The sequence below is a fragment of the Sabethes cyaneus genome, chromosome 2 (genome assembly GCF_943734655.1).
Source record: "Sabethes cyaneus chromosome 2, idSabCyanKW18_F2, whole genome shotgun sequence".
Classification (NCBI taxonomy): Eukaryota; Metazoa; Arthropoda; class Insecta; order Diptera; family Culicidae; genus Sabethes; species Sabethes cyaneus.
The window spans coordinates 182,797,022-182,818,133 of NC_071354.1; the positions used below are offsets into that span (position 1 = coordinate 182,797,022).

The 21,112-nt window shown below is 39.8% G+C and overlaps 1 protein-coding gene across 1 annotated transcript in view; it reads right to left on the bottom strand.

Annotated features, from left to right (window-relative positions):
• LOC128736421 (uncharacterized) overlaps window positions 1-21,112 on the bottom strand; it is a 242,718-nt gene that overhangs the window by 3,671 nt on the left and 217,935 nt on the right. Inside the window, exon 12 of the mRNA XM_053830904.1 lies at window positions 19,729-19,888. Within this exon, the coding sequence (XP_053686879.1) occupies window positions 19,729-19,888 (160 nt within the window). The remainder of the gene's footprint in view (window positions 1-19,728; window positions 19,889-21,112) is intronic.

Consider the following 21,112-nt stretch of genomic DNA (forward strand, 5'->3'; position numbering starts at 1 on the left):
TCATGGATTTAATTGTGGTATTGGCTAATGCCGGATTTTTTGGTGTGCTTTCAGCGTATAAAAACATAAACAGCATGGCAGGAGTATTTATTTTCACTTTTTGGGTGCGCAGAATTAGGAGCAAACATGCGCAGAATTAGGAACATGAGCAAGAGAGTGCGCAGAATTAGGCACCGTGTATAAGTTTACAAAACAAAAAATATACTCAATTGTTGGTCGACTTATCATTCCCATATTTTTTACCAGATATTATAGACCGTAGCACTACACGTTGCTGCTATTCACGTTGTTAATTTAAATCTAGAATACTTAGAATTGCGGAAGAATCATAAAAATGTCTTAACTGCGCAGAATATGGTACGTTCACGGTATAACACTTGTTTATATTACAAGCGCTCAGCATAAAATGGCGTCGAAAGAAGAGCAGGTGCGAAAAGCAATTGTGTGCGGTCGCAATGAAAATCCGGATCTCTCGTTAAGAAAACTTGACAGAAAGCTTGGATTCACAGTGTTTTAAAATCGTTCGATACTCGCTTGACAACAGCTATGAAGAAGTGAAGTGGAACAAATACGGATCTGAGGATCCACCACTAGGATGCGAAGGTACAACAAACATTACGGAGGAGACCAGATCTTTCTGTACGTACCATTGCTTGTGAAATAAAAATGTCGCCAACATTCGTGCACACTTCTAAGCAACGACAAGGCATGAAGTCTTTCAAGGTGAGGACTGTGCCAAACCGTAATGATAAGCAAAATACGACGGCCAAAATACGCGCTCGTAAGCTTTATCGCGAATATTTAACGAAGTTTCCATAAAATTAAAAACGAAGAAAACTCATCCAATTTATTAAATTGGATAAGTTTTCTTCTTTTTTAATTTTAGGTTTCGTATTCTACTAAGACGCTCCAAAAACTTCAGACGATGGACGATGAAACGTATGTCCACAGACAAACAGACGAGACGCTCGCGTTAATTCCATCGTCCATTCGAAAACCACTTATTTTTCAAAAAAGGCATGTTTCGCAACATGGCCAAACCGCAGCGCTCGAGTATTGCTTCGAGTTTTCAGTATAAAACCATACAAATGTAAAAAACCTACAGTATAAAACCCTGCAAATGTAAAAAACCTACAGTATAAAAACTTGCAAATGCAAGCTACTCCGCAACATGCATAACAGAGGGCACTAGTGTGCAAGCAAAATTGTAGGACGATGCTTTTTGAAGAATTTTCTTCTATGTGTCATGTCAGTTCGTCAGTGGTATGTCCTAGAAGACTTTAAACAGCTTCCTGGTATGTTTTTTTTACACTGCCCTGAAACGGAATGGCGTTGCAGAGCATTTTAGGACAAAGAAGAAAGCCAAGTTCCCCAAAAAATATTTAGTATGGCAGGCCATATGCAGCTGTGGTCGAGCAATCAAAAGTTACATAACTATGGGAACGGTTAAGAAGGAAATATACCGTGAAGAATGCCTGCAGAAACGATTGTTACCATTCCTGCACAGCTATGATGTACGCTCCCTGTTTTGACCTGATTTGGCATCCTGTCACTACGCCAAAGATGTATGATGGAATGGTATGATGCTAATGGAGTCCATATTGTACCGAAGGAGGCGAATCCACCTGCTCCAGAGTTACGCCCCATCGAGTGGTGTTGGGCTTTGCTGAAGAGAGAGCTGTCCCAGGCCCAGCACAAACAACAAGCAACAACTATAGATAAATTTCGAAAATCTTAGACAAACGCAGCTAAATTGGTTGCCAACAAGTCTGCACTGATCCTCATGGCAAGGGCAAACTCCAAAGTTCGCCAATTTTTCATGCAGACCAAATAAGTAATATTAATTTGTTTGATAATTGTTAACGATACACACATAAATGATATAAAATTGTTTCTTGGATTAAACTTCTAGCAAAGTTTTATTACAAAATTGAGGTGTCCAGATTTTGTCGCGAACAAGCCATACATTATGTTCAACATCTGGTGTTCTGTCATCGTCTTTTTGTCTCTTTTCAATACTTTTTTGACAATTTTTATTGCTTTTTGTGGCGTTTTCTTTTGAGGCGTTTTTTTAGGTTTGATGGCGTCGAAATTAGTGTCTTTTTTAGCATAGTCACTGTTTTACAGACTTGTCTCTTCAGCCCAAGGCATATATTTATAGTCTTTTTATCGTTTTGTATTGCTGTTTTTTGGCATTTTTGTCTCGGTTTTTAACCTTTTCTGGTGTCTTTTAATCGTATTTTATCGTCGTTTGTCTTTTCGTCTACTTGTCTTCACTTCTTCGTCATATCTTTTCGCTGGCATTTCACTGTTTGTTCGTCGTTTACTTGCTGTCTTTCCATCATTCCTTCATCGTCTTTTTGTTACCTTATCGTTGCTTTTTCGAAACCTTTTCGTCGTCTTATTGTCATCGCTATGTTGCCTTTTCTCCATATTCGGCGTCTCATTATCATTTCTCTGTTGTATTTTTATTGTCCTTTTGCCATCATTCCATCGTATTTTGGTTTTTTGACATTTAGCACCCTTTTTTTCGTTTTATTGTCATCTTTTCATCATCTTTCGTGCTGTTTGTTGCCCAGACAACAATAATGTTGTCTTCTTCTTATCTTTTTGTTGGTCTTTCGTTGTCTTTTTGACGACGTTTATTGGCCATCAATTCGAAATCATTTTAGCATGTTTTGTCGCCTGTTTGGCAATGTCTCTTTCCCATTTTTGTCGTGTTTTTTCTCGTATTTTTGCCATCTTTTTGTCAACATTTTGCCGTCTCTGCATTGTATTTTCTATATGTTTTAGTCATCTTTTCATCGCTTTTTGAAGGTTTATATGTCCAAGCGTTTTTATTTATCGCGTGCGTAAAAAGAGCATATTAGACATTAATACACATAGAATAAGGATTTCTTCTACTTGATTATAAAGAACAACCTTATTCGCTTGATTTTGAAATTCTATCGCATTACAGAAATCATATTAGGGTAAATGATTTTGAATGGACGTAGTCGAATTCTGATCTTGAATGGACCTATTTTTAAATAAGAATTTTAGGACATACTTATCAAGTCTTTGTACTGTATTTTACTTTTATGTTTATCTTTAATCATTTCTGAACGTAAATATACTAAAATTAAATTAAAATTATAGCCAAAACCACTGTATAACCGCGTATTTAAGAGTAGCTGTTTTTCAATGTTTTGGCAGTCAGCATAGAGTATTTTCAAACTGTTACTACCTGGAACCCTTCTGGTTTGAAATAAAACAATACTCTTAAAATGATGTTTAAATATGTGTATTTTCAATTTAGGTATTTAAAAGTTCAGTAAAACTAGTAAAATCTTCAAATTCCTTGAAAATGTTAACCCCCTTTTGTGATCTGGAATGGATCTAGTATTGATTTTAGAATGGACCTAGTTTTGCGCTCCGAGACATCACTGACGGTAGCTATCATTGCCTACCACTAACCAACACGTCTTAGTATATTCATTGAAACTGCTTGTTGTCACTAGTATGTCCGTTTATAATTAATCTATATGCACGGGATATTAAAAGTAGGCTTAATTTATAGCCCAAATAAAAACTTAATTATATTGATAAAACTAACTATTACTCATCCTTTTTCGTAGTTGCTTCATAGCGTTTGTACATTGCACCCTCAAGTTTTGAAACTAAAAAGTCTTCCTAATGAGTTAGCATAACGTATATCATTGTATGCTTAAAATAATGTAAACTTAATTTATTCTAAGCATTGTACCAAAATTTTAACCATTACAGTAGGATTTCGAATTTGGCAACAAATGCGTGTCGCCTATGTTGCCAAAATCGAAACCGTGCCAAAATCGAGACCCATTTTCGATATGAAACCATTTTATGTTTAAAAAGTCCGACAAAAGCTACCCGTCCGGTGCAAATAAGTTATTGGCCCCCTGCGGTAAGACGTAGTCCTACGGCAAAAAAATATTATTGTTCGAACTTTTTTTCATGAAACTACTGAGGGCATCATTTCTTCGTCATTTAAAGCATGTATGCGGAAATTGGTTGATATTTAAGCATATTTTTGGAAGTCAAATATCTTGTGTTGCCAAAAACGAATACTTTTGTTGCCAAAATCGAGGCATGCCAAAATCGAACCATGCCAAAATCGAAATCCAACTGTATTGATTAAAAGATCAGATGGATCAAAAAATAAGAGGGATACTAATTGCCTTCTGTTAAAAAAGAGCTATTTTTGCGTCATTCGCATTTAGCAGAAACGCAGTTACACTTAAGTTTTTCAATTGGATTTAACGTATTTGTTTTAGCACGAAGCACTTTTGGTAATCTACATAAGTAGAGTAAAATTTTCCCAATTTGGTCGCCCTATGTAAAAAAAATTCCTAAATTATCCTAAACGGGACAATTCTTGTATCATTAAAAGTAATGCACAGAAGAATGAAAGAAGTTATTTGAGAATACAATTCCGAATATTTATATATAGCTTTATTGCATAGGAAACCCTAATATTGGAACTTCGGAATAAGTTACGAAGCTCTATATTCCAAACTCTATTTAAAGTGGTTATCCCTGCTTAACTCTCTACGGGCAACATCGTAAAAATGGTAGGAATCAAAAAAAATTTCATGAACGAATAATGCCCAATATTTTCCAAATAAATACAGCAATAAATTAGCTTAAGTTTTGACAAAACTCAGATGAGGGGGCATCCATAAAGTACGTCACGCTTATAAGGGGGGGGGGGGGGGGGGGGGGTTGACCTAATCGTGACGATTTGTGACGGAGGGAGGAGGGGGTATGAAGTTATGTGACGTCACATGCAAAAAAATCAAATGGAAAATTATAATTATAGCCTTTATTTTAAGATACTACTATTAAAGGCTTCTATAAAATTAACGTACTGGTGGATTTTAAAACAAATAGTTAAATTTTTTGAATGAAAACTTTTTTTTAACACATATGTGTGAACAGGACTCATTTATTCTTCTATGTAGTATGAACTCTCCATTAAGGCTTTACAGAATATGCAGTACACCGCTGAAGAGCTGCTTGAGTACCGTCCTGCCTCAAAGATTTTTGTAACCACAAATACCAGTCGCACAAACTCCTGAGGGGCTACGGGGTGCTACCAGAGACCCATGGCAATGCTTTCCCTTGATACCCGTGCTGATCTCAATCGATGAACATAAACTTATACCGAAGTTACACTGCTTTTAAGGTTTTTCGGTATAATTTATACTGTCCCTCACTCAAAAGCTCTCTGAAGGATAGAGTTTATGCCACTTGCGGATTAAATTTCGTATATAAGGTAGTGTTGAATGATTGCACGGTTGAATGAAGACACAAAATGACAAAATCCGTCAGAAAAGTTCTTCCAAGGCGTGTTACTGCAAGACGTCAGCAGGAAGTCCTGATTCTTTCAATAAGATCAGACGAATTTGAGTGGATGAATGTAAGGGACGTGGATATGCGCGAAAAATTAATCGACGATACATCAGCGACTTCTGACTGAAGCGCATCCGATCGCAGTACAGTAATCCCCCCAATAAGGACGCTAATAGGGACCGCGTTAATGGAAACCGTGTTAATGGAGTCTATGTAGCATATGGGAATTGACTTAATTGGTTCCAACACGGAATAACTCGTGATCCTGACCATATAGACGGTTGGTGTCTTCGACAAAGTTGTTCAGTACATCAACGGGTTTTCAGTAGATTATAGTATTGCGGAATTGTCTCACTACGTGGCGCTAGCGTATACATAATATTTTTGTATAGGCTGTATCTCGCACTGCAGGCTATCTAGAAAGTTGCGGCCTTCGGGAAGGTTGCTCAAATGACTGCCACCTTCAAGATGGCATGGAAAAAGCGCAGAACTGACTCACTACGTGGCGCTAGTGTATATGTAATCCTCTTATGCAGGCTGTATCTCACGCTGCTGACTATCTAGCAAGTTGCGGTCTTCGAGAAGGTTATTCATATGACTGAGACCTTCAAGAAGGATGGACAATATTGCAGAATTATCTCACTACGTGGCGCTAGCATATATGTAACATTCTTGTATAGGCTGTATCTTGCGCTGTTGACTGTCTGGAAAGTTGCGGTCTTCGAGAAGGTTATTCATATGACTGCCACCTTAAAGATGGTATGGAAAATATTACAGAATTGTCTCACTACGTGGCGCTAGTGTACATTTAATCCGCTTAGGCAGGCTGTATCTCGCGCTGCTAGCTATCTAGTAAGTTGTGGCCTTCGAGAAAGTTATTGCAGAATTGTCTCACTACGTGGCGCTAGTGTATTTGTAATCTTCTTGTGAAGGCTTTATATTGCGCTGCAGTGAATACAAAATATCTGATACAACCATGCAACCAATTCACATTCTAATAATAAGTTTAATAAAGCTTATACAAATTTGTAAAAAAGTTTATGCCCTACTAGCACAGTTGTTATAAACTAGTTGTGGTAACCGATTAATGACTGATTTCAGTCATAAATAGGTTGCAGCAACCAGAAGTGACAAAAGTGTGCTACTTGCGTGTCCTGGTCTGGAAATTTTTTTGAAGAGGGGAGCAAGAAGATAATAACATCAGACCTTCAATAGCTAAACAAAAAAGAAAAAAACCAGTGTTTATTTTTCCATATATTAAAAATTAAATACAAAAATTTTGTACAGTACTTAAATTTTTGTTGAAACCTAACAAACCAAAATTTTTCGACTCATCCTGGTAAGCATCCTGGTAGAAATGAACCAGTTTGATAATAGTGGTTCAACGGTAACCACGAAATAGTATCGTGATCTAATCATCTTTTGAAAATGGCAGTTTTACATGGAACGCATCTGCTCACCGACGTGCCCAGAGGTGGGGCTCCACAATTGCAAATCAATGCTGTCCTTTATGTTTATGCTATTATGTTCAGCATGCGTGTTTTTAGAAGAAACTCGTATATCCCCCACAGTCCTCGCAAAAATAATCCATCGGGTTAGTCTACCATCTATCCGTAAATGCTACTTCCTAAATGGCCAGAAAAATCCCAGCGTCATTTGAATAATCTTCTCGAAGACCGCAATTTGGTATACAGTCAGCAGCGCGTGATACAGCCTGCTTAAGAAGATTACATATATGCTAGCGCTACGTAGTGAGGCAATTCTGCACTTTTTTTCCATCCCTTAAAGGTCTCAGTCATATGGATAACCTTCTCGAAGACCGCAGCTTGCTAAATAGTTAGCGGCGCGAGATACGGCCTCCATAAAAAGATTTCAAATATGCTAGCGCCACATAGTGAGGCAATTCTGCAATATTTTCTATCCCTTCTTGAAGGTCGCAGTCATGAATAACCTTCCCGAAGACCGCAGCTTGCTATATAGTCAGCAGCACGAGATACAGCCTGTTTAAGAAGATTACATATATGCTAGCGCCACGTAGTGAGGCAATTCTGTAATATTTTCCATCCCTTCTTGAAGGCCTCAGTCATATGAATAACCTTCCCGAAGATCGCAACTTTTTAGATAGCCTGCAGGGAAAAAGACAGGCTGGTTAAGAATGTTACATATACACTAGCGCCACGTTGTGAAGCAATTCTGCAATATTTTTCATACCATCTTGAAGGTGGCAGTTTTATGAATAATCTTCCCGAAGACCGCAACTTTCCAGACAATCAGCAGCGCAAGATATAGCCTGCTTAAGAAGATTATATATATGCCAGCGCCACGTAGTGAGACAATTCTGCAATATTTTCCATCCCTTCTTGAAGGTCGCAGTCATATGAATAACCTTCTCGAAGACCGCAACTTGCTAGATAGTCAGCAGCGTGAGATGCAGCCTGCATAAGAGGATTACATATACACTAGCGCCACGTAGTGAGTCAGTTCTGCGCTTTTTTCCATGCCATCTTGAAGGTGGCAGTCATTTGAGCAACCTTCCCGAAGGCCACAACTTTCTAGATAGCCTGCAGCGCGAGATACAGCCTATACAAAAATATTACATATACGCTAGCGCCGCGTTGTGAGACAATTCCGCAATACTATAATCCAATGAAAACCCGTTAATGTACTGAACAACTTTGTCGAAGGCACCAACCGTCTAATAGGTCAGGATCACGAGTTATTCCATGTTGGAACCAATTAGGTCAATTCCCATATGCTACACTCTTAAATGATTCTACCTGTAAATAGGTCGGATTTAGTTAAAGCTAGGTTGAAACTACTCAAAATGCCCTTAAAGTGTACAAACTCAAACTTTGGGTATAAATTTCAACCAATTTTGGCTACTTGCTACCGATAATTGAATTATTCTCCATGACAAATAACGCAATTTTAAGTTCCTACTACCAATTTTTTGGTTGAAAAACTACTCAAAATCTGAGTTTGTACACTTTAAGGGCATTTTGAGTAGTTTCAACCTTACTTTAACTAAATCCGACCAATTTACAGGTAGAATAATTTAAGAGTGTACGTAGACTCCAATAAGGACGTTCGACCGCGTTAATGGAATCACTCGAGACCGTCCTTAATGGAAACGTCCTTATTCGAAACCGTGTTATTCGGGGGACTGCTGGTAATCCCTCCAATAAGGACGCTAATAGGGACCGCGTTAATGGAAACCGTGTTAATGGAGTCTACGTAGCATATGGGAATTGACTTAATTGGTTCCAACATGGAATAACTCGTGATCTTGACCATATAGAACGTTGGTGTCTTCGACAAAGTTGTTCAGCAGATCGAGGGCTTTTTGCTGGATTGTAGTATTTCGGAATTGCCTCACTACGTGGCGCTAGCGTACATGTAATATTTTTGTACAGGCTGTATCTTGCGCTGCTGACTATCTAGAAAGTTGCGGTCTTCGGGAAGGTTGCTCAAATGATTGCCACCTTCATGGTGGCATGAAAAATAGCGCAGAACTGACTCACTACGTGGCGCTAGTGTCTATGTGGTATGCTTAGATAGGCGGTATCTTGCGCTGCTGACTATCTAGAAGGTTGTGGTCTTCGGGAAGGTTACTCATATAACTGTCACCTTCAAGATGGTATGGAAAATAATGCAGAATTGACTCAACGGACGGTGCTAGTGTATTTGTGATTTTTTTGTGTTTGTCATAACTCATGATTTTGGTAATGTACAAGAAGTTGCTTTCTACGGAAAAGTTGTTTAGGTGACAGTAGTTATTCAACTGGTTGGAAAATTTGCTAATATTTTGCTCGTTATTTAACGCAATGTTGGTCGCTTACAAAAATTCTCTGCAAAATGCAACGGAGGCAGTCGATGAAATTCATAAGAATTTTTCACTTCTCGCATTTAATATGCAGCGAACATGAATAATATACTGCAACACGAGAAAGCTGAATTACTAAAAGTAACATTACGTATGCCGTTGACTTCACATTATTAATGCTGTGTGACATAAATGCTTATTAAGTCATTGCAAGTTTCGATTAAAAAAAATAGTGATAAAAATGAAAATATAATTGTTCATGAATCATAAGAATGTTTAGAAAGCAGCTGGAAATGTGTTAACGTGACTGAGACTAATTGAATAAGTGAGTTGGTGGGATTTCTCTGGCCACTTAGGAAGTAGCATTAATAGTTGGTAGATTAGCACGATAGATTTTTTTTGCAGGCAGTAAATGTTGCTGGAGAATAAAATTGAGTGTCGAGCGTTCAGCATCGCAAGATACAACCTGTATAAGAATACTACCTATACGCGGCGCGAGTAAGTTCTGCGCTATTTTGCATGCCATATTTAAGGTGGTAGCCATTTGAGTAACCTTCCCGAAGACCGCAACTTTCTAGATAGTTAGCAGCGCAAGATACAGCCTGTCTAAGCATAATACATGCCCGCTAGCGCCACGTAGTGAGTCAGTTCTGCGCTATTTTCCATGCCATCTTGAAGGTGGCAGTCATTTGAGTAACCTTCTCGAAAACCGCAACATTCTAGATAGTCACTAGCCAAGATACAGCCTGTATAAGCATAACACATGCCCGCTAGCGCCACGTGCTGAGTCAGTTCTGCGTTATTTTGTATACCATCTTGAAGGTGACAGTCATTTGAGCATCCTTCCCGAAGACCGCAACTTTCTAGATAGCCAGCAGCGCAAGATATAGCCTGTAGAAGAGTATTACATATACGCTAGCGCCACGTAGTGAGACAATTCCGCAATACTATAATCCAATGAAAACCCGTTGATGGACTGAACAACTCTGTCGAAGACACCAACCTTCTATACGGCCAGGATCATGAGTTATTCCATGTTGGAACCAATTAAGACAATTCCCATATGCTACATAGACTCCAATAAGGACGTTCGAGCGCGTTAATGGAATCACTCGAGGCCGTCCTTATCGGAAACGTTCTTATTCGAAACCGCGTTATTCGGGGGACTGCTGTACTTGCACAATCTGGAACAATAATCCAGATGGCCAGGAAGATGGCATCAACGTCTCTTGTTTGAAGCACGGGTCCAGACCAACTTTGAACGATACAAACGACAGTTTCGAAGTGTCGAGTCGATTGACTCATCGTTATCAAAATAAAGACAGCGGGAAACGACTTTACTAACGTCAACATCGGTAATTGTTAGGTGAAACCCGGATAAATACAACCACCAACGGGGCGATGGAGGAGCCGGAAGAATAGATTCCACCGATAAATCGCTGAAATCGATTGAGCTAGTGCCACGATCAGCGGTCTCACGTACAGCTAGCTCATTATCGCAGCGTCGACGTTTGACTCCTAATTTTGGCCACTCAGGTGCGTTAGATTGCTCATTACGGTTTTGCGAGAGCATCAAACGATCCACTTTGTCGCTGAGTGACCCAACCGTATCACATAGTTGTTGGAAATGCTCAGGCAGTATTGAGTTTGTCGTCGCGGTTTAAATATTGTTCATCTTCTCTGCTACATACGCACGAATGCTCCTGCCAGGGAGGAATGAGGCTGAAGACTCGAGCAGGATTTTAGTGGGTCGGCATCTAGCCAACCCTACACTACCTGTGTTGGTCTTCCCCGGTGTCTGATAGTAGATTTCCGTACTCGTAAAAAAATAATAATAGGACATCGCCTCTAGTTTCTGACAATAAACAACAGATGTTAGCGCTAGTGTTTCATCATGCGCCATGCGCGATAGTATGCTTGAAACTATCAATGTTTCCCTGTTGAATACAACAGATGTCGTTACTTTGTAACGCATATTGTACATATTGGAAAAGGCCCAATTTTGCGCGACAATAACTATACTCAGCGCAGCAATATTACTCTCTCATGCATCTCAGTTTCCTTTGTATTTTTCGCTAATCGCAATATAACGTTTGTCACCGGAACCAATAAATAGTTGGTAAACATTGTTTTTGTTTATCGCGTTCATGTTGCGAATTTTACTTTCTTTGAATTGGAATGTCGCAAACATATTCAGCACCCGGCTTTCGTATGGTATAAAAATCACTTTCCCGGGCTCACGGAAGAATGGTAGTGAGAAGCTATGGAGAGGCACAGGAAAAGTTTGTTTTTATCAAAACCTGACAGAAGTTCTGTAAATTAAGCATAACAGAGCAACTGTACTACAAATAAAATGTGATTTGTGATTGTTTTCTTAGGCAGGTAAACATAGATAAGTGAGAAATTTTGATTTTTGATTAGAAAAGCGCCATCTCTTGAAAAGCAACGGCTTATCTGGTTTCCTATTATCATTCGTGACACGAATAACGTTTTATATTTGATCGAACAATAGTTTTTTTTTGTAATTTGACAAAAAAAACTTGTTTACGTTTGATCGTAAAATACGTTCTCGGTTTGTTGACAGCGATGAACAATGAGTGTGAGACAGATAAACCGAGCGAGAATTTGCGAGCGTAATTATTTTATATTTTTTTCACCAGCTTTTGCTTCGGCGATTCATCGCGAGCGAGTAGAATAAGAGACAGTTACCGATTGTACAAATTTAAATCGCTCATCTAACGTTGAGCATTCATCACAAAGAAAAGTTGCAACATTGTAGTAGTAGTAGTAGTAGTAGTAGTAGTAGTAGTAGTAGTAGTAGTAGTAGTAGTAGTAGTAGTAGTAGTAGTAGTAGTAGTAGTAGTAGTAGTAGTAGTAGTAGTAGTAGTAGTAGTAGTAGTAGTAGTAGTAGTAGTAGTAGTAGTAGTAGTAGTAGTAGTAGTAGTAGTAGTAGTAGTAGTAGTAGTAGTAGTAGTAGTAGTAGTAGTAGTAGTAGTAGTAGTAGTAGTAGTAGTAGTAGTAGTAGTAGTAGTAGTAGTAGTAGTAGTAGTAGTAGTAGTAGTAGTAGTAGTAGTAGTAGTAGTAGTAGTAGTAGTAGTAGTAGTAGTAGTAGTAGTAGTAGTAGTAGTAGTAGTAGTAGTAGTAGTAGTAGTAGTAGTAGTAGTAGTAGTAGTAGTAGTAGTAGTAGTAGTAGTAGTAGTAGTAGTAGTAGTAGTAGTAGTAGTAGTAGTAGTAGTAGTAGTAGTAGTAGTAGTAGTAGTAGTAGTAGTAGTAGTAGTAGTAGTAGTAGTAGTAGTAGTAGTAGTAGTAGTAGTAGTAGTAGTAGTAGTAGTAGTAGTAGTAGTAGTAGTAGTAGTAGTAGTAGTAGTAGTAGTAGTAGTAGTAGTAGTAGTAGTAGTAGTAGTAGTAGTAGTAGTAGTAGTAGTAGTAGTAGTAGTAGTAGTAGTAGTAGTAGTAGTAGTAGTAGTAGTAGTAGTAGTAGTAGTAGTAGTAGTAGTAGTAGTAGTAGTAGTAGTAGTAGTAGTAGTAGTAGTAGTAGTAGTAGTAGTAGTAGTAGTAGTAGTAGTAGTAGTAGTAGTAGTAGTAGTAGTAGTAGTAGTAGTAGTAGTAGTAGTAGTAGTAGTAGTAGTAGTAGTAGTAGTAGTAGTAGTAGTAGTAGTAGTAGTAGTAGTAGTAGTAGTAGTAGTAGTAGTAGTAGTAGTAGTAGTAGTAGTAGTAGTAGTAGTAGTAGTAGTAGTAGTAGTAGTAGTAGTAGTAGTAGTAGTAGTAGTAGTAGTAGTAGTAGTAGTAGTAGTAGTAGTAGTAGTAGTAGTAGTAGTAGTAGTAGTAGTAGTAGTAGTAGTAGTAGTAGTAGTAGTAGTAGTAGTAGTAGTAGTAGTAGTAGTAGTAGTAGTAGTAGTAGTAGTAGTAGTAGTAGTAGTAGTAGTAGTAGTAGTAGTAGTAGTAGTAGTAGTAGTAGTAGTAGTAGTAGTAGTAGTAGTAGTAGTAGTAGTAGTAGTAGTAGTAGTAGTAGTAGTAGTAGTAGTAGTAGTAGTAGTAGTAGTAGTAGTAGTAGTAGTAGTAGTAGTAGTAGGGGAAAGCCACCATCAGTTCAAGGACTTGCCAATGTATGTGGGTAGAATTACAGTAGATCCAAATTTGATTATCAAATGAATTTCACACTAATGCTGTTACAGAAGGGCCAAAGGGGATTGGGCGGACCCACAAGCAGAGGCACTTGTACGCCTTCCGGGGGTATAAGAGTCGCCTTCCAACATTAGAATCCTTCCATGTAATAGTCAATTTCGCTGTACCAACTTTAACCCACGTGATGATTTGTTTGTTTTGAATTGAGAAGTGGCAATCCACTCCATCATTCAGCCTTCCACATTTATGATATCAATAATAATACTGTTAATAATATGATATTAAGATGAAATGTGGTATATATGGTAAAAATAGAACAATCTCACCAGCAGTCCTTCGTATGGAATAGAGTGGCGTCCTTTGAGGTTCCATAAGTGCTTCTAATAGTTAATTTAATTTTTATTCTGTTATCCATGTGCAGTATTAAGACTCGTTTTGGCCAAAGCTTTTACTATATAGAAGGAGATGCTTTTTACTATATAGAAGGAGATGCTTCATAAGCTAAAACGAAAAAAATAATTAAAATAGCTTATTAGGATTACCTATTAGCTAAGCCGTGTGGCTCCGTCGTCTGCCCAAAACCGCGGTTTTGAGACCAGGCAGCCGGGAACAACCCAGCATCGCACCTCTTAGCTTGGCTACTCAATAGAGCATTACCAGGTATGGCAACGTGGAGGCGCTAGGTAGGGGCTTGGGATGGCTAGAGCTATATTGGGCGTCATCATTTGCCTTCCCCATTTCATACCCACAAAAAAATTTGCAACATTGTATATACAAAAGTGACAAGAAATATACATACAAGATAGGAAAGTTGTGCATAAAATTAAGATAAATACCTAAAATAAAAAAAATTGATGGCGGTTTAGAAAACAAAATTAAATAACACTTGAAATATGCCTAAGTGCATTAAAATTAGGTCCAAATTAACGCTACATTGTATTAATTAATTGCGTGCTGCAAAAGTTTGGTGCTCACCCTTCTGCCAAATTCAGGGCCCGCTGGTTGCAGAAGCATATCCTACCGAAACTTTCCCATACGACTCCTCTATGTTATCCTAATTGAAATGGGAAAAACACGACACATTTGTTAGGTCCACAGTGATCCAGAGAATCACTTATCTCTGCTATATAGTCTATCCTCGTAACATATGTTCTCCCAAGCTATCGGATATTTCCAACTGGTTTAATTTTCCACGCCTTGTTGACCAATGGGACACCACAATGATCACCGAACTCAGTGGGAATGCGTTGTTACGTGAATAACAATTTCAATATTCAATTTTGCAAGAGATGCCAGCATTATTAACAATTCAATTATTGCAGCCATTCCAATCACGACAAATTAATTCTACTCCAACGCGTGTGTATGGAAACGTATGTGGATATTATTACAGAAATCCTCTTATTTAGTTTTCATTTAGCTTCCCCATACTTTCTGGTTCAATTTGCTCGAGGGAAATCTATAGATCCGCATGAGTAGATTCTCCAAAACCGCAACAATTATCTTTATCATGATCATCGACATTGGCAGAGTTACTTATTATATTAGCAAAGACAGGCCTACAAGTCCCTTGGCTTGCGTGTTTCGTTCAAATGTTTGCATAATGTAAATTAGCCAGACAGAATTCAATTGAACAACAACGTTCTTACTTCACATACGTACGTACACGTACCCACATGCGGATACATTTCCTCCGTTCGTTGTCGACAGACAACCTTTGACAACGATATGTGAACAAATTTCATATTCATGTTATGAAATTGCGCCCGACATGTAATCATCCGGTTCTTGTTGACCACGTCGCCTCTCGGTAATGTGTGAATTTCATCGTCAGCCGCTTCCGACCGGCCGGACACGTGCCACTTGCCAGCCATACACTGATTGATGATGTTTTGTGGCCGAACTGAATATGAAAATGATACAACTGAGAGGATACGGACAGAGGACGAATACATTTCATTCAAGGCTGACGGAAAATATCGACCACGACAGTAGTGCATAAGTGCACATAGTGTAGGCACGGGCAGGCAGCCCGGCCGGTGTGCATATTTTGTTTGCTCTTGCATGAAGAAAGCCAAACAATCTGTTGCAAATGATGCACTGCTTCTCTCACTGCAGCCTCACTCGACAGAGCAATTGTCACGCAAGAGTGTGGATATTTTGTCCTGCTAATTGCTTTCGTGAAATGTGCTAATTTTGCAGTAGAATAAATGAATCAAATTTTTGCTTGATTATTTTAGACACCATTGTCATGTTTTATATCTTACTAGCGTAGTAAAGTTGAAAGAAACACCAATCGCTCGTACAAAAACTTTAAAAATTCTTTAAAGATACTAAAAACATAATTATTATCTCGCATCGACCGGTTTTCCCCACATTGAAAAGTGTACGTTACGCACCCCAAATATCCATATATTCATTAGAAAATTTAATTACGTCTATTACCAGCAGTTAGTTCTCAAAATTCAATAAAAGCTACCATAATTGGCTACAAATTCGTGCATTGACAAATTGCTGGCTTTCCCATCGACCGATAAAAGCTGTGCGATTTCGTTTAATTAAATTCGAATTGTTGTTTTACGTTGTCACTGTAAATCTCGCCCCGGCTTAAATGCCGATAGAACCGGGCGGTGCAGCCTGCCACAACCGCGACAGGTCGTGATGTTTGGTCAGCTCGGATTTTATCCGGACGTCTCCCACTTTTGATGCACAACTGCTGTTTTCATTTATCCTGCCGTTGCAACGCGTTGCTTTGCTGCCTCAAAAAGTGCACTCTAAACTACGGTTGTTTGGGAAAAAAGTTCGCCCCCGGGAATCAATTTAAAAATTCAATTTGTTAGGTGCGCACAAAAAGTGCATCAACTTGTTCGCTGATGCGGTGATAGTTGTTTGATACTGCCGAAAAAAGCTTTTCACCAAAGTTTTTCTCGTATTGCCATTTAGTTTCGAATAAATGATGCCTTTTAATGTGAAAGTGTGCTGATGAGAGTAGTACAAGGAAAATGTTTTTGTGTTGGTTTGATGGCATGATATGACCAATCCAGTCAATTCAAAGGTTATTAGCCTAAGGCGACATCCATTTAGTACGTCACGCAAATTTTGACCAAAATCAACCACCCCTTCCCTCCTTATCACATTTCGTGACACCCCTGAGAAAGCACGACACGTCACAGCAACCCCCCCCCCCCCCTTCACAACAAAAAAAATTAAATATTCATTCCAACCTTTTTATTTAAAGCTATCAAATGAATTTCAGCAAATAAAAAAAAGGAAAATTTTCGAGCTTTTCGAGTCATCGATTCACGGATTTTAAAGATGATTTCCAATTATGTATTGTGGAATTCGTTAACGTGCCAAAAACAGACATGGAGGAACGACGGTGGCTGGTACAAACCCGCCCGATAACTAATTGCTGCATCAACACGGGGACGCTTCATGGAAAGACGATGTACCGTACTTAGCAATAAGGACACCTCTGACCCCTCCGCCACAGTCGAGCTACTGCAGCCAGCGTTCAACAGTCATCCTGGTCCTGTGTGCGGCAGTGGTGAGGGGGTTCTCCAAATTGCCATCAAAGGCAAGTACAATTAGCTCTCGACCTCTTCCGGTGTTGATCCGTTCCCTGTTTCCAGCACAATCACTAGCCGATCTGACCAACTTCGCCTTCATAACCACCCACCAATAAACGTATGGAACACCGCAAACCGCTTCATCGCTTCTAGCCACCAACTCGACGTGGGAGTTACTGATCCTGATCAATCTACCTGCGCCACGCTATCAACCACCGTTTCGTCCTCCGTCACTGCGAAACCATTTACCTCTAACCTGCCGCTACCGGGGTGCACGCCTACAAGCATTTTGGAAGCCCCTGATCCCCTCAGTATAGTCCTGTTATTCCCGCCAGCGTTCTGCAGTCGTCCCGATCTTGTACTTGAGCATAGAGAGGGGGTCTTCCAACCCGTTATCGCAGGCAAGTACTCGCAACGTAGCAATCCCGATACTCCTCCAATACAGTATTCTTTCAGTCGTGATTCGCCCATCCTGGAAGCGACGGTTGCATCCGATCATTTGTTCTCGATCTACTATCAGAACGTGAGGGGTTTACGGACTAAAATCACTCAACTGCGGTTACTATTGGGTAGCTGCGACTACGACGTTGCCATTCTAACGGAAACATGGCTTCACGAACACATTGACAGCAGCGAAATCACCTCCAACTATACGCTTTTTCGCTGGGATCGCAATCCGGCAACCAGTCTTCGCTCTCGAGGTGGTGGAGTGCTAATTGGCTTCAAGAATCATCTGAGAAGCCACTGCGTTCCTCTGGATCACTGCGAAAACCTTGAGCAAATTGCTGTCTGCATAAATTTGTGTTATCGATCGCTGTACGTTGCGGCTATATACATCCCCCCAAACTTTGCCTCTGAAATATACTCTGCGCACGCTAAGGCTATGCAGTTTATGACAGATCGATTTTCGGATGCTGACACTGTCCTATCAATAGGAAACTTCAACCTTCTTAACTTACGCTGGCAGTTTGACGACGATATCGGTGGTCTCATTCCCTGCAATATGTCAACTGAACACGAACATGTCACAGTCGAAGGCATGCTAATTGCGGGGTTAAGACAAGTGTGCAACTTCGGCAACTTGAATAACAGACTTCTTGACCTTGCTTTTGTCAACCATCCCGAGCACACAGATCTCATCACTCCGCCGACTCCGCTGTTACCAGTTGATGTTCACCATGCACCATTTATTTTACTATTGAACGAGAACACTGACAATTTTATCCCACCTGACGAGCGAGACGATTCTCTCATTACTGACTTTCGTGCGTATGATTACAGTATACTAAACAGTACATTGGAGATGATCAACTGGTCGCCTTCACTTATCAACAGCGCTAGGTGTATTCTATAGCACACTCCATGGAATCATTAGAGATCTCGTTCCACACAGAAGATGCCGCACATCCAACTCTCTCTTTACCAATCCTTGGTGAACTTCGGAACTGCGCAACTTACTTCGTAAATCTCGGAAACGATTCTTTCTCTCCAAGTCAGAAACGGATCGATCGTCCCTTCGCCAGGCTGAATCGACTTATCAAGAAACATTAAAAACAACTTACGACAACTACATCTCAGGCATTCAGTCCAGCGTCAAACAAAACCCTGCACGTTTCTGGGATTATATCAGGAAGCTGAAAAAGGGCGACTGCATTCCTAATCCCGTAGGTACACTACGATGGCACCGACGCTTGCACAAGCAGGGACGCTACTAAACTCTTCGCCTCGTTCTTCGAAACCGTGTATAGCAGAGCAGCGCCAGTGCAGAATGTCAACTGCTTTGCCCATATACAAGCACACTAGTTCAATCTCCCCACCTTTCAAATATCCAGAAACAATTACCCTTATTCTGCGAGGCGAGTGACGTGACTATATTGGATTCGCCGCGAATCAGGTGACAATTGTCACCTAGGTGACTCGCTTTGTCACCTAGGTGACACGGTTTGTCACTTAGGTGACAGGGGTTTGTTACCTAGGTGACACGGTTGTCAGTTTTGGTAACCTAGAATTGGTTAAATACTGTTTTCGTTTATAAGTCTATAAACAATGGATACATACAAAATTGTATAAAATTCTTAGATCCTTCGATCCAAGCTGGTTCCAGTTCCTAGGCTTTGAGAAAATCTAGTCACCAGGCATGTATTTAAATTTATAAAAAAAATTACGTAGAAAACATTAACAGAGAACTATAATTAATAAGATATAGAGTATCATTTGCAAATCATTGTACATTGTGACGACATCAAACCTTAAACAGAAGGCAGGGGCACATGCTTCAGTATCCCTCACTCTTCGTACGTCAGTGTGCTTCCATGACCTTGCTTTGAAGTACACAGCACAGGGATAAAAACAAAAATAAACACGCCATATTCGGCCAAAAATGCAATCAAATCGCTAATGCCACCGTAAGCCACCGCATCGGAGGAAAATGAAGGAATATATGGCACGGGAGGGTATTTTCGGCCCATTAAGCGATGGCATCTATTTTTTCGGCTTATGGCCTAGTTCTAGTGGAAGAACAGGTGGTTTAGACGTTCTTTGAATAAAAAATAGTAGATTACTTACAATCTTGAGAAAATAGTTATAACATATTAAAATTGTATATCGGCAAAGTACTTTTATAGACGAAAGAAAAGGCAATTCGGCTGAATTTAGAAACCTGCTGAAAATACCCTCCCGTACCCTAACTAATTCCCAAATCGTTGAAAAGAGATGAGATCAAGTGACCATTTGTGCTGCCGTTTGTGGGCCCACAAAGAGCTTCTGCCTGACTGCACATGTTATATAAACACACACTAACACACACCATTTCACACACAAATAAACATGCTAGAGGCTTACCCATATTGCCACCCAGTTGTGCGGTGGATGTCGTCACGCTGCTAGCATTAGCGAACGTTCGACCGTGACTGCGGCTAATGAATTTTGCGCCAGATGGCTTGATGCCCAGCCCGGTTGTGTCGTCCTGGTGTTTGCCGCCGCCCCGAAACACGAGGTAAACCTATTTGTAGATCGGGATAAAGAAGTAAAGATGCGAAAAGTTAGTGCTGTGAAAAACGATGCGCAAAATGTAGAACAAAGGGGTTTTTTAAGCCTGATACTTTCAATTGTTCGGACAGGATGGCGCATTGTTCACATAGATATGTACATACCCATAACATAGGCACAGGGTTATAGTCGGCCGAGGAAACTGGTTTGTTGTTCGCCATTCGAGAATAGAAAGCGTGCAATTACACCGACCCGGTCAGGAGATGGTTTTTCCGCTATCTGGCTTTGAGCAGGCCAGCCCGAGCTAAATATAGCAACTATATTTATTGGTTACGGTATCGCAACTTTCGGACAACTTTAAGGTACCCACAACCAAGGATCCATCGTAAATCTCTGATCTGTGGCAAATTTGTGCGATAATAAAAGCGCGAATTGTGGAGCCACATGGCGTGATTGCTTAAACCGGCATTCTTTTTTTTTTGCATGACATGCCCAATGAGAGTTTACTTTTTGTTTTAGCATATCTTTTGTTTGATGGCCTTTTTTCGTGCCACGGAAGATTTACCGCTGTCTGACTGGCTGTTTTCGGAGTTTAAAATATGAAATGCCAAAAGCGAAAGAATACACAGAAAAATGAAACATTCAAATAAGAATCCACCGCAGCGTCGTCGTTTGAACTAGTCCATTTTTAAGAGGCAATGGGAGAAGCATTGGCGAGAGGAGGTAAGCGCACTGTCTGAGTTGTGGGAAATAATTGTAGGAAAGACCGAAGGATACTGTCCACGACACGACCATCCGACTAAAGTAGTACTCTGTATCGTTTGTGAGGAAATATGTGGAATCATGGTCGAACTTCAAAAACGAATAGCTTAAGTTTTAAATAATTTTAGGTATACAGCATTCGACAATTAAAACTTTTGATTGCGTGGCATATTCGACACAAATACCACAAAGCTTGCCTCAATGAAACCAAAATCATACACAACTGCCATACTAGCTAATCACTGTGACTATGTTTAATGCTATTTCTTACGTAGACAAAAATGCAACGGTAAGGCTTTTAGTTCTGGATGACGCATATTAAATAGATCGTGGAGTCAAAAGTATTGCACGAGTTATTGAGTTGTGGATATAATTTAAACTATCTGTTTTGTCAAGTACCTACATGTCTGGTACAGGGCGAGCTGTTGCTCAGGTTGAGGGTTTTAATTGGGTTACAGCAGCTGATACAAGACAC